Genomic DNA, 14,908 nt, shown 5'->3' with positions numbered 1-14,908 from the left:
TTCTTGCTCTGTGTGGGGCAGGCTGAGCTTCAGCCTCAACCCCATGTTCTAGAACTTTCTCTGTGGTGTTTGCTCATGAGTAATTGTTCATTGTTCTTCCTGTGAGGGGGAGTGAAGCAGGCATGGACTTACATGGCCATTTGGTGAGGTCACTTTTCTTTGGGTGTTGATCTTGTATCCTAATCCCTTGCTGACTCCTTATGCTTGCAATCTCCGATTTGGTTCATCTTTCAGGGTATAACTACATTTTTAATCATGATGTAGAAGAATTAATATACAGCATGCAAGGATACATGAGTTTCACTAGATCCTAAAAGTAAACTACTTACAAATTAGCAACTATCCATGAGCTTGGTCTTTAGTTTAGCACAAGTGGTATCATTGGTGCCTAGTACTGTGGCTCTCAAATGCACAGTACTTTTGTTGTTGTTATTTTTTAAATTTATTGTTGAAATTATTACAGATATCCCCTTTTTCTCCCCCATGGGCACCTTTGCACAGCACTTTCTGACTATGACAGCCTGGTCCCATGCCTCCAAGCCCTCCCATGCATTTTCAGTGTCATTTGATTCTCCCAACTCTCAAAATTAGGACAAATGTAATTATCCTCAATTTACAGATGTGAAATCTGGGGCTTAGAGAAATTAAATGGCTTGCTGGGGGCCACACATCCATTAAGTGGCAGATCTGGGTTAGAAACTAGATTTCTTTGGAGCCTCGCCTAGGGTCCTTTCTGCTGTTTTTCTATTTTTAGGTAACTCTACTATGACCACCATCCCCCATCAGAAAAATGAATACCACGCTAGATATTATTTTAATTGGAAAGAAAGCAGGAGTGCAAAATATAATGCATATGTGTTAGAGATGAATGAAGGCCGCTAGACATTTCTGTTTGTCCTTCAATCGCCCACCAGGATGCCCAGCTCATGTGTTAGGTGCTGGTAGTGTAAGAGTAATGGGATGTGGTACCTGCCCCCAAAGAATGTTCTAGTCTACTGTAGTAGGTGGGCCATGTCAAAATTAAGTGTGTGAGGATAGAGAGCTAAAAAAATACTATTGTGGGAGCACAAGGTAGGACAATTCGAGCAGCTGAAGGAAAGGGGGGATATGAAAATGAGGCCATCCAGACAAATTGAATCTGGGCTGATATAAGCACCATTTATCAGGCATCTGGCATGTGTCGGACCCTGTCATGCATTACCCTTCACCTTCCAACAACCCTAGAAATGATTCTCCCTTTTTAATAAATGCAGAAACTAAGGTCAGAGAGGTCCATCCATTTCCTCTTCAATAACTTTTTTTTACTGCTGTTCACTGAAAGGAATTCCCTATCATCCCATGCCAAAATAACTCAATAGTCTCTAAAGTTATCTCCCTGATTCTGACTGTCCTCCCTGCTTACCTATCATAGTCAATTCTCAACACAAACTGAGTGATCCTGCCAGATCATGTCACCACTCTGCTCTATCTTTGTCCCATCAGAGCAGAGGCCACAACGGACATAGGACCTACAGGTTGAGCTCACTAGTCTCCTGCTCCCTCTCTGACTCATCCTTCACCATTCTCCCTGTGGACTCACTAAGTTTCAGTTACACTGGCCTCCTTAACCTTCATTCCCCCAACGTGGCCATCATATTGCTGCTCCTGGGGCCTTTGAACTTACTGTTTCTTCTGCCTGGAACTCTCTTCTCTCAACTATCCATTCAGTGCCTCGCCAACTTTGTTTTTATTGAAATGCCACCCTCCCTTAAACTGCAACCCCTTAAACATCCCCCTTCCCCATTCCCTGCTTTATGCTTTTAGCACTCAAGAGCACCTAATGGTATATACTATTTAACCTCTTTTTATTATGGTTTATTGTCTCTTTCCCCACTGGACTGTCACCTCCAGGGGAGCAGAGGGTTTTGTCTGTTTTGTTCACTGTTGTACCCCCAGGTTGTGGAACAGTGGCTGACGGGTAACAGAACTGCTGACGGGTAACAGAACTGCATAAGCACTCCCCGCCTACATGAGTGAACGGGTGAATGACTGAGCGACATCACCTCGCCTGGTGGCTATAGCAATACAATGGAGCCATTGCTATAATAGGCATTTTGAAAGTTTACAGCACCTAAATATTAATTATTTTCTACAAAAATTAGATTCTCTTCTGGATTTCAATACAGTGGGTGTTAGCAATTTCAGTGGGTTGAAAGTGATTTCGTACATGGATTGTCAAAATAGAAATTTTCATTTAAGATGGCCTTTTAAGAGAAGTTAATTAGAATTCAATTCTAAGAAAAAACAGTGTGGCCTATTATTATAGGATTTAGATATGCTGTGTGAGACAACTACACTCCCCATCTCATTACTAAGGGGCCCACAGACAGGTACTGATTCGTTATGGAGACCACTGCCAGATTGTAATGGGTCCAGTGTCAGCATTAATAAAGAATTTGGAATCTTATTTGATTAACTCTTGTAGTTCTAGATTATTAAAAGCCATGGAATTTTTAAAGAAAAATCATGCTTACTATATATTTAAGTGTCTGCCATAATATCAAAGCACCTAGCACAAACGGAAATCTTTACTTTTTATTATCTCCAATGAAAGTTGTTACATGATACAAATTAGATACAGTTCCACATTAAAAATTAATCTTCACTTGAAAAATAACATTTTGGTATTAAAGAAAATTCACTTAAGCAGAATTCTTTGCAAAGGATTCTTGTTACAAAATCCAAAGGGATTTGGAGAAAAACTACTATTGTACTCTTAAAAATTCTTTGATTATTCATGCTAATTGAATGCATGAATCTAAAAGTACCAGGCATAAATAAAGGAAATGAAATATTTTCAAGAATAATGACTTGCCATTTAAAAAATTACTATCATGCATGCAAATGGGATCTTGCAGCACTCCTACAAAAGGGAAAAAGGCCTAAGGAAGAACAGCATCTCCAGTGGCAGGAAAATTCATACTAGGGCCATCTTCACTCTCGGGTGAATCCATTTACTTAAGTTGCTGATCTGAAAGCAACAGGTGTGTCTCATTATGAGCAGTAACAATGATGGCTCCATCAATCACAATGTCTCACCATTTCCACCAGGAAGATGCCTTGTCTCATCTACGGCACCTCCTGCAATTTGTATTGTGTCAGGCTCTTCGTTTTCTCTGTTGCTTAGCGAGGTGGTTTACCGCGCACAGCTCGTTTGGTGTTCTGGATGTCAGCACAGCTAGATTCAACAGAAGCTTCTTATTTGCAAGGGATAAAGTCTGCCTGCTATAAAACAAGTCGAGTGGACGTTGTATATTGATGCCTTTACCTAGATCATTACTTTTTCAACTTCACATACAGTGGAAGCTTTAGAATGGATGCTCTTAGCTTACTAAGCATTTTTAAAGATCATAAAAATTTCCATTTCCTGAGCTACTCCTGCTTACATTGTAAGAATTTTGCACTTACTTTGACTGTACTGGGCAGCCAATAAACAGCTATTGAAGGAATGAATGAATGAGCTACAGTTAAAAAAAATTCTAAGTCAACAAACATTTATCGATCAGCCACTGTATTTAAGGCACTTGAGGCACTTAGATGGGTTTGATGGACATAAAGATTTTTCTTTTAATTTTTCAAGTAACTCCATCACTGAATATCTAGGATGTTATTTGTAAGAATTTTCAGAGTGATTTATAAAGGGCTTGTTGAACAGAAACTACTATTTATGTATATGAACCTGCCTTAACATAGCAATGATGCCATGAACTCTATATTCAAATGCTCTATATTGAAAAGTCGATTCCATACATTGTGCTTCAGTTCAGGTAGGGAGTAGGGATTTGTGGTGGGAAGAAAGAAATAAACTAGATTGGTTTCAACACTCAGATCTAAAATATGATAAATCTAATATTCTGAAATGAATGTGTATCAATGAAAGGGCTAATTGGTATGTATCATCATTGTGGTCTGGAAATAATTGGGTTAAGGTCACTGGACTAAGTCAAGAGTCCTGAGTTTGTGGCTAGACTATACCAAGACCAAGGTGTGTTACCCAAGGTGGTTTATTTCTCTGGGCCTCAGGTTGTTTCTCTGTGAAATGGGGGACAACATTTGTGTAATATCTATAAAATGTAGAACAAAGTATCCTCGGTTTTCTTTCTGCTCCAATAATCTTTATTTCTAAGAGTTGGTATGGAGATGTCTTGATTTTATTACTGACTCTACCATTAACTAACAGGATGACCTTAGCTAAGCCACTGAAAGCACCTGCACTTATTGTTCACCTTTGTTAAACATACATACATAGTTAAGTGATATCCAAGATCCCCTTCTATCCTAAGAACCCATACAGTTTCCCCCACCTGTAAGATTTCAACTTCCCAAGTAAAATTTATAAATAACTGAGGCAATTTTGGCATGTCGAATTCAGTAGCTGTTATGTTATATGTAAGGAAATGTGAACTATCAGGTGATATGGGGAGAACAGAGAGTACCAATATCTTTTGAGCCTTGAACTGTATTGAAATCTAGAATTTAAGATTCTACTTATTCATCCTTTTGGCAAATATTTACTACTTTCCAAGAAGAATGCAGTCAGATGGAGCCAGACCATAGGACTTTTTTGGACAGTTTTCCTTTTCTTCACCCACCTCTATGCCCAGCCAGGTCCTTCAGTGCCTCAGCTCCTTCCTCTTGCCCAGTCAAAGCAAGTAGCATAACTCCCCTTCTTTAGAAGCTTGCAGTGTCTCCAAAGGCCAGCCAGCCATCCAAAGTCCACCTGAATCGTCGATGCCTTTCCAGACACAAATCTACTAGTCCATCGAGCATGAGGTTCTATCCAATTAGAACGCCAGTCACTTAAACATACAACAGAGTTTACAAAAAAATAGGAAGCTTTTCAGGTGAAAATATATTATATTTGTAAAAATAATTGATCACATGCCTTTAAGGTAGCTGAAATAAAAGTGTCTTGTCTATGAAAGAAGAATACCTAATATTTATTGAACATTTAATATATACCTAGGACTGTTCTAAGTACTTTGCATATAGTATTTCATCTAATCTTTTCGTAATGACTCTATGAAGTATTGTTACAGTTTTACCGGAAAGTGAGTCACAGAGAGATGAAACAACTTGTCCAAGGTCACACAGTTACTGTTTGTTTGAGCTGAGATTCAAGTTCAGGCAGTCTGACTTGACTACGCTATTAACAACTGCTCTCTGCACAGAGTGCCTAGGCTGTTAAACTGCTTCACTTCCCAGAGAATTGCAAAGGTACATTTAGAAGAACAAGAAGTCCTCTGTACCATGGTAGGGCAGACCTTTAGAGTGTATGTCCCACATGTCAAACTTTAAAGCTAGAGCATTTGAGAAGAATGGTAATTATTTATGTCCATGTTTGTTAAATTTAAAAAATTCTCAGCACTGTTTGTTCTGAACCATTATTCATGGTGAATTCCACTTGCTAAGGTAAAAGCATTCCCTCTGGTTGTATAAATAGGGTAACAAGAGACCTGCTCAATAAAGCTCATTATAAAATATGCAAAAATCTCTTTTTTCTCCTTGAAAATATACGACTTGTCATCTGATATCTCCATAGGGCACTAAATCATCCCAGAACTCTGTGTAAGAGTACTGTTGAGAGCAAAACAACTTTGCGAATAAAATAGGCTGCCAATTCTCGATAACTCTGTGCCAGAGCGTCCCAACAATTGCACTGAGTTGGTTGCAATTAACCCCTGGTCCCATATTCAAAGATTTCTTCCTGCAACCCACCCATACCTGATGGACATCCACTCTACATATGGTGTCTTTATATATTATTCAGACCCAATTGTAGTAGCTGTTTAGTTCATTGACAACAGTGTTAATAATTCATACGTTTAAAAATAAGCAATTCCTTATATCATATTTAAAGCTCAGAGATGACAGAAAATTCTACCTTCATTCTGAGAAACTGAATGTACAGTCTACCTCATGAAGTATATGGCCTTCAATATCGTTAACCACTGGGGTAAAGCATTCAGGAACAATAATCCATAAGTGGCCACAGGCACTTGAGAGCAGGGAAGGAAGTTTGCATGACCTCTAACCTCCCTTATTTGGGGAGGACAATTACCTATTCCAGCTACTACGACTTAGTGTTTTTGACAACCTTTGAAAAGCAATTCATAAAGTAAAAGGTGAATAGAAGTTTTGTTAAAATCCCAATAAAAATAAAGGTTAAAAGTTCTAAAGCAGAAATGGATTTTTAACGGAAGATAAAGGCTAGAGCCAATGAGCTAAAAGGTTACAAGTTTTGTTAATATAAAAAAAAGGTTAAGGTAAAAGGCTAAAACCCATGAGATGAAACATTTAAAATAATCAAGTAGATTTGATCAAGAGTCAAGCACACAAGCACTTAAAAATGAAACCTGTGCACTAAGAAAAGAAAACAGTAAGAAAAAGTATGTACTTTTAAAATAGAAAAGCACAAAGCTCAGAGATTAGGGAGACAAAGGAGAAACAGAAGAGGAAGGAAGGGTTACAGGGGGGAAAAAAAAACTATGAAGGGGAAGGGGTGGACTTCAGAGTACTTTAGTGTCATTAGGCAGCATGATAAGACATTGGGGACAGAGAGCCTCCCAAAACTGATTCAGAACCCCAAATCCCACCCAGAACCCTGCTTGCCACCAGGAACTTTTAAGGCCACACAACCCCCAACAAGGGGACAGACACTTGCCAAGTCACTGCTGGCTCAAATTTACTGGCTATGGGCTAGCCTGGATTTTTAGTGAGAAAGATCCAAGTTATGTGCCACTCTATTCCTTATTGACTGTGTGACTTTGGGCAAGTTTCTCAACTTCTCTGAGTCTCAATATCTTAACTAAATTATAAAATTGAGGAACGACACTAATAATAGCAATTCGTCTGTGTCTCATTTGTAGTATTTTTATTCTTTTACTTCTAGAGATTACTCCTGCCAAGCACTAAGCTATTTCCAGATGGGTCTCACTTAATCCTCCCACCCACCTATGGAACTAATGACTCCTCCCGGAGCCAGTAATGTCATCCAAGACACCCAAGTGTTCAGATCATTTCTAGCCAGAAAGTTACAGAGGTGTCTGCCCTCCATGGCCTCTATGTAGGTAGCTCACTCCTGTGAATCTCAAATTGCAATCCTCTACTGAAAGGAGATGGGTAACTGATGTTCCTGACTTGGACTAGAACTTTGGCATGTTATACAAGTCTTTACGTAGGATATTGAAACGCTGACTTAATATTCCCTTTTCAACATTTCAGACTCTACAACGTATGCACATTTTCTGTTCAATGCGTTTGACACAGACCACAATGGAGCTGTGAGTTTTGAGGTAAGTCTTAGACTTTTTCTTTATTGTGACTTGACTTCAGACACTGAAAGGGATTTAATCTTTTTAGTTGTAAATTTTGAACTTGATTTTTAATTTTTTGTCTTGAGCCTTTTATTCCGTGGATTTTTTCATCTTTTTATCAATTGTTGATAATATTACATATTCCCCTTTGTTCTCACGTTGGCCCCTTATGACCCACTCCTCCCCCCTACCCAGGCCTCCACTACCCTGTTGCCTGTGTCCATGGGTTATGAATATATGCATACAAGTTCTTTGGTTGATTGCTTCCCACTCACCCACCTCCTTTTATTCTTTTTTTATTATTATGGTAAGAATGTTCAACATGAGATCTACCCTCTAAACAAATATTTAAGTGTATACATTACAGTTGACTATGAGTACAATGTGGTCCAGCAGATTTCCAGAGCTTAGTGATCTTGCTTGACTGAAACTTTTTATGCCTGTAGAGATCCTGGTTGCAATTCTTTCGGATAAATATTCAGAAGTGGGACTGCTGAATCATATGGCAGTTCTATTTTTAATTATTTTGAAGAACCTTCATACTATTTTCCATAGTGGCTACACCATTTTGCATTCCTATTAACAGTGTGCAAATTTTCCAAATCCTCCATGTCCTCCTCAACACATCACCTTTCAGTTTTTTCATCCTGACACATGTGAGATGATATATTATTGTGGTTTTTATCTGAATTTCACTGGTGATTAGTGATGCTGGATATTTTTAATATACCTGTTGGCCATTTGTATATATGCTTCAGAGAATTAAGTGTTCAAGTCCTCAGCTTATTTTTAAAATTGAGTTATAGGAGTTTCTTATATATTTTGGAGATAACCCCTTATCAGATATATGGTTTATAAATATTTTCTCCTATTCTATAGGATCCCTTTTCACTTTGTTGTGCCCTTTGCTCTATAGAAGCCTTTTTAGTTTGATATAATTCAATTTATTTATTTTTTGTTGTCGCGTGTGCTTTTGGTGTCCTATCCATAAAATCATTGCCAAGACCAATGTCATAAAGTATTCCCCCAACTTTACTTCTTAGAATTTTATGGTTTCAGGTCTTAATCTATTTTAAATAATAATTGTGCATAGTATAAAGTCAGGATCCAATTTTATTATTTTGGGTGTGTGTATCCATTTTTTCTAACATGATTTGTTAAAGAAACTATCCTTTTCCTTTCCCCATTGTGTATTGTTGGCAGCCTTGTCAAAGGTCAGTTGACTGTATATGCAAGGGTCTATTTCTGCACTCTATTCTGTTCCATTGATCTATGTGTCTGTCTTTATGCCAGTGCCATACTGTTTTCATTACTATAGCTTTGTAATATATTTTAAAATCAGGAAGTGTGATGCCTCCAACTTTGTTCTCTTATTCAGGATTTACTTGGATGTTTCTGGTCTTTTGTGGCTCCATTTGAATTGTAGAATGGTGTTTTATAAAAAATACCATTAGAATTTTGATAGGCATTGCATTAATCTTCAGATAACTTTAGATAGTATGGACATTTTACCAATATTAAACCTTTTAGTCCATTAACTCTCCATTTGTTTGTGTCTTCTTCAATTTCTTTCATCAGTGTTTTGTAGTGTTTGATATACAAATCTTTCATCTCCTTAGTTACATTTATATCCAAGTATTTTATTCTATTTTTGGTGCTATTGTAATTTCCTTTTGGATAGTTCATTGTTACAGAAACTCAACTGCTTTTTGTGTGTTGATTTTGTTTGCAGCTTCACTGAATTTGTTTACTAGTTCTAGCAGTTCTTCAGTAGACTCTATGATTTTCTGCATATAAGATCATGTCATCCGATTTCTTTTTCCTCACTAATGTCTCTGGCTAGGACTTCCAGCACTATGTTGTAAAGAAGTGGCAAGCGTGGCTATCCTTGTCTTCCTCCTAATCTCAGAAGGAAAGCTTTCAGTTTGTTATCATTCAGCATGATGTTAGCTGTAGGCTTTTTATATATGGTCTTTATTATGTTGAGATAATTTCCTTCTATTCCTAGTTTGTGGTGAGTTTTTATCATGGATGTGTGTGGAACTTTGTCAAAGGCTTTTTCTGCGACTATTGGCATGATCATGTGGTTTTTATCCTTTACTCTGTTAACGTGGTATGTTACATCTATTAATTGTCATATGTTGAACCATCCTTCCATCCCAGGGATTAATCATACTTGGTCCTGGTACATGGTCCTTTGAATGTGCTATTGTTTGACTTGCTCATATTTGGTTGAGGATTTTGCATCTATATTTTCAGGCATATTGGCCTGTGTCTTCTTTTCTTGTGATGTCTTTGTCTGGCTTTAGTGTCAGGGCAATGCTGGCCTCATAAATGAATTTGGAAGTATTCCTTACTCATCAATTTTTTGAAAGAGGTTGATTAATTCTTTAAATGTTTGGCAGAAATCACCAGTGCAGCCATCTGATCCTGGGCTTTTCTTTATTGGGGGTTTTGGATTACTGATTCAATCTCCCAGTTATAGGTCTGTGCAGACTTCCTTTTTTCTTACATAATTTAGCCTTGGTAGATTGTATGTCTCTAGAAATGTACCTAATTTTTCTAAGTTCTTTAGTCTGTTGGCATAGAGTTGTTTTTAGTAGTCCCTTATAATTCTTTTTATTTCTGCAGCATTAGTTGTAATGCCTCCTCTTTAATTTCTGATTTATTTATTTATTTGAGTATTCTATCTTGTTTTTAAATATGTTTTTATTGATCTCAGAGAGAGAGAAAGGGAGAGGGATAGAGAGGTAGAAACATCGATGAGAGAGAAACATCCATCAGCTGCCTCCTGCATGCCCCCTACTGGGGATGGAGCCCACAATTCCAGAATATGCCCTGACCTGGAATTAAACTGGTGACCTCTTGATTCATGGGCCAATGCTCAACCATTGAGCCACACTGACCGGGCAAGTCTTTAATCTTTTTTTTCTCTTAGTCTAGCTAAGGGTTTGTCAATTTTGTCTATCTTTTCAAATTATAAAATAAAAATCAGTTTCATTGATTTTTTCTATTGTCTATTTCATTTATTTTGCTCTGATCTTTATTTTCTTTCTTCTGCTAATTTTAAGCTTAGTTTATCCTTTTGCTACCTCACTAAGTGTACAGTTACATTATTTATTTGAGATATGTCTTCCTTTTTCATGTTGGCATTTATTGCTATAAACTTCCCCCCCCCTAGTACTTCTTGATAATTTTTAAGCACACACACACTGAAGAAAAAGCCCAAGAATTTATTCTTCCCATCATTTTATTGTCACAAAACTATCCTTATCTTTTAAAAGAAGTGCAAATTACAACACAGATTTAGTTTGCTGTCTAATATTATATATCTGTTTGTACAAGAAAAGTACATTTCCCAAATTACATGACAACAATCCCAGAAGACAAACGATTTAACTAACCTTTAGGGTATCTGCTATGGGTCTATAACTCTGGTATGCCTTTGAAATACAAAGCTGATAAAGTCAAAATTCTGCCTTCTAAGGCTCAAAAAATGGGGGAGACAAAGAAATGAAATATAACAGATGGCTATATTCACCAGCCTGACAATTTTACAAGGAAATCCCTTTTCAAATTATGTACATTAAGTTATTTGTATTTAATTTTGTTTATGAAATGTATTTAATTAATTTTTTATGAAATTAAAAAACAGTTTATTTCTGGAAATTTTTATTTAATAATTTTGGACTGTGGTCAACCATGGGTAACTGAACCCAAAGGAAGCAGAAGTTGTGGATATGGGGGGACTGCTCTAGCAACTATTTCTTCTGAGTCCAGACAGGAGCTGATACAAGCCCGAACTACAATTGGGGTCACCGGAGATGAAAAGGAGGAGACAAGATCAGGAGACATGAAACTTAGTAGAGTTATATTTCAATACAACCTGTCATGTTTGGGAAGTGAAGTTCATTCATTCACTGCCAGCTGCCTGGAAGCGGGAGCTTTGTGAGGTCAGGGTGAAAGGAGAAAGGCACACCCCTCTGAGATGTCACTCAGTCAGTGGCCGCAGGGGCAGAGGCACCAGGACAACCAAGTGTCTGCTCACAGGTACGAGGGTCTCATGCAGATTGAATGCTGGTGAAATGAAGAATCTGGGCCAGGAACTTCATGTCCCCTTACATACCTTAACCAAGACATACCAGGGACAAGAGAAGAGTAGAAGCTGGTGTTGGCTCAGTAGGAGGTGTGGACTAAGAAGACTGCAGGCATCAAGGCCAGGGCAATGGGCTTTATCTCGAATGTGGCAGCGGCAGGTATGGGGAGCGAGGGGGGAGGGAACAGAGGAGACACGTGAGGTGGCATAGGCACCAGGGCCCCACTGATGATAGCTTACAATCACCCCATGATAACGTGTGCATTAGCATTTACTGCACTTAACCTACAAGATGAGTTCCAGCACAGCCTTAGTGTCGCTCTACTATGGAAGGCAACGCTTCCAGTTCACCTAACGAAGTCGTTCAGAGCTAGTTTGCAGAGAATGAGTAAGGCACAAACTACGAGCAGTTTCATTTACTTGAAATTACTTCTGTGTCAGAAATGAAACATCAATTACGTATAGCACATTGTATCTAATTTCATATGTAAATTTAGTCTGGTGTTAATGATACGGGCCCATGCATAGCACTGCTGATGTAATATTTATGCAAAATGCCGGTAATTATGATGAATGTTGATTGTAACTTGGAAAATTAGTTGTAATGGCTATATACTATAAGCATGCTGGTAAATGTCTTTCTTTTGAAGGCAAACGAATGGCTGAATTGATAAATGCTATATTAAAATCAAATTTAGAACTAGGCTCTTGTAGTTCTTTTTCTAAATTGATTAGCTACCTGGAAGGTCTCTAGAAAACGAGCGTGATTAGGCAATGAACATATTTTCAGTAGCAATAGCATCCTGAGAGGTGCAGCAGAGACCATTCTGACTCCCCAGTGAAGGGAAATGGGCTTTTCTGCTTCATTTCCTCAAAGCCTGAAGGCAGAGTGAATGAAACAGGAGGGGCCTGGATCCAGATATGACTGGATTGAAACTCCACTCTGCTCCCAAGTGGCCAGGAGACCCTGGGCTGAGTGTGTGAGCCCTCTGGGCCTCAGTATTCAGGTCTGTAAACCGTCAGCAGGCACAGCTACTTCACAGGAGCATGTAAGGATGAACGAGTAAGAATGTCCGTCAAGGGCTTGGCACCAAATACGTGCTCAATATTTTTAGACATTAAACACAGCACTTATTACCTGGGGGATTTTTCTAACAAAGCCAGTGAATAATAAGATGGGTGATCTTAGTAAACAGCAGTCTCGTATCACTGAATGTATTCAAGCAAAAGCCAGGGGATTGCTCTGTCTGTGGTGCTATGGAAGGTAGTTCTGCATCTGATTATATAACAAGCATTTATTGTATGCCAGTTACTATACTACGTGTTTAAAAATAACAAACAGCCAAAACCAGTTTGGCTCAGTGGATAGAGCGTCGGCTTGTGGACTGAAAGGTCCCAGGTTTGATTCCAGTCAAGGGCATGTACCTGGGTTGCGGGTACATCCCCAGTAGGAGATGTGCAGGAGGCAGCTGATGGATGTTTCTCTCTAATCGATGTTTCTAACTCTCTATCTCTCTCCCTTCCTCTCTGTAAAAAATCAATAAAATATATTTTTAAAAAAATAACAAACAATAATAATAGCTACACACAATAGTACTAACTGACCCTTCTTCAGCAGTCATTATGAGGCAGGCCTTGTGCTGAGGGAATTACATATACTAACTTAGTAATCTTCATAGGTACTATTATCATCTCCTTTTTAGCAAATGAATCACAGAGAGGGTGAGCAACCTGCTCAAGGTCACACGGCTAGTAAGTAGGAGAACCAAGAATCAAACTCAGGCAGTCTGGCCCCAGAATGCACCTCTTAGTAACTGTGCCTCCTGCCTGTGAGATGTACATGGCCCTCCAGCCTGATCTGAGATCCCCAGGGCCACCTGAGTTTTGACATTCAGTCTTGCAGATTCAGAAAGGTGAAGTGCGCACATGCTCTCTGTGTTTAATGTCTCCAGCAGGGTCTGCAGCATGCTGCAGATGTGTGAGCTTTGTGCAGCAAAAATATGACAAATGATAAATGTGGCAGAGACTGCTGCTGATCACCAATGTCCATGTACTCCACTTTGTGATCACATGACTAGGCCATAATCCCAGTCTGCCCTGCAGTTACTAGGGCTATGATTAAGTTTTAACTCTCCCCTGCTGGCCTGGTCACCCATAACTGCCCTCCCCTGCCAGCCATCTTGTGTCCACATGGGGCGGCCAATTTTGACCATATGTGGGCGACCATCTTATGTGTTGGAGTGATGGTCAATTTGCATATCACCTCTTTATTATATAGGACTAGAGTCCTAGTGCATGAATTCATGCATGGGAGGGGTCCCTTGGCCTGGCCAGAGATCAAGGGGGAGGGACCACGGGAGGTTGGCCGGCGGGGGGTAGGAGAGAGAGGCTGAGGGAGGTTGGCTGTGGGAGCACACTTACCACCAGGGGGCAGCTACTGCATTAAGCATCTGTCCCCTGGTGGTCAGTGCATATCATAGCGACTGGTCGACTGGTCATTCTGGTCATTCCACATTCTAGTCATTCCTGTTGTTTGGTCACTTAGGCTTTTATATATATACTAGAGGCTCAGTGCATGAAGTTCATGCATGGGGGTGGGGGGTCCCCTCAGCCCAGCTTGCACCCTCTCCAATCCAGGACCCCTTGAGGGATGTCTGACTGCCAGTTTAGGCCTGATGCGGACTGGTCACCCCATGCAGCCTGCTGCTCAGTTGTTTGGTTGCCCCTCACTAACCTCCCTGCCAGCCTGGTCTCCCCACACAGCCCGCTGCTCTGTCATTTGGTTGCCCCTCACTAAACCCCCTGCTGGCCGGGTCACCCCACGCAGCCTGTTTGGTCATCTGTTCGGTTGCAATGGCTGCTTAGGCTTTTATGTAGATAGATAGATTTATTATCATTTATATTTATGATTTAGTTTAAAAACTCATTAATTTTTAATGGCCTCCAGTGAAATCAAACCAAAGAACTCTCTTTTAATTTAATTGAATTAGGGCTACAATTATTTATCAAGACACTAAATTATCCCAATAGACAGTATTGCATATCAATCAAGATAAGTACATTATCTCTTTTACATGATAAAATCAAGCTACAAATCTTGGAAAATATACTTCTTATTATTTTTTAGACACTCTGATGCCTTTTATTCATTTCACACAAATGGAAACTTTAGGTAGTGCCCCAAATTGTATCTCTCAAAGACTTTAAAGAGTAGCTCCATTACTGTGGAAGTTCAACCCCAAACAAAGGGAGGTCACACCAGAGAAAATTAACAACCTTAAAGGAGTTTATGAAACTATGTAAGCAAGCATAAAAAAAGAAATATAGCAAACACATGTCTAACTCTCCCTATTAAGTCTGCCTGTACCTAGCTAAGTTAACCTTTTGAACCTTTGGCAGGTTATTTAACATTGTTTTCCATCTGTAAACAGGACTATTTCTGGCAAATCCAAATGCA

At 39.2% G+C, this 14,908-nt stretch overlaps 1 protein-coding gene across 3 annotated transcripts in view; it reads left to right on the top strand.

Moving 5' to 3' along the window:
- The window catches only part of KCNIP4 (potassium voltage-gated channel interacting protein 4), a 460,104-nt gene that overhangs the window by 433,167 nt on the left and 12,029 nt on the right, over nucleotides 1-14,908 (top strand). For all 3 annotated transcript variants that reach the window (XM_006775861.2, XM_006775858.2, XM_006775863.2), the window contains exon 4: nucleotides 7,264-7,334. In XM_006775861.2, coding sequence (XP_006775924.1) covers nucleotides 7,264-7,334 — 71 coding nt within the window. The remainder of the gene's footprint in view (nucleotides 1-7,263; nucleotides 7,335-14,908) is intronic.

The sequence above is a fragment of the Myotis davidii genome, unplaced genomic scaffold (genome assembly GCF_000327345.1).
Source record: "Myotis davidii unplaced genomic scaffold, ASM32734v1 scaffold204, whole genome shotgun sequence".
Lineage (NCBI taxonomy): Eukaryota > Metazoa > Chordata > Mammalia > Chiroptera > Vespertilionidae > Myotis > Myotis davidii.
The sequence above is the reverse complement of the archived record's forward strand: the minus strand, read 5'-3'. Positions and strand labels throughout refer to the sequence as shown.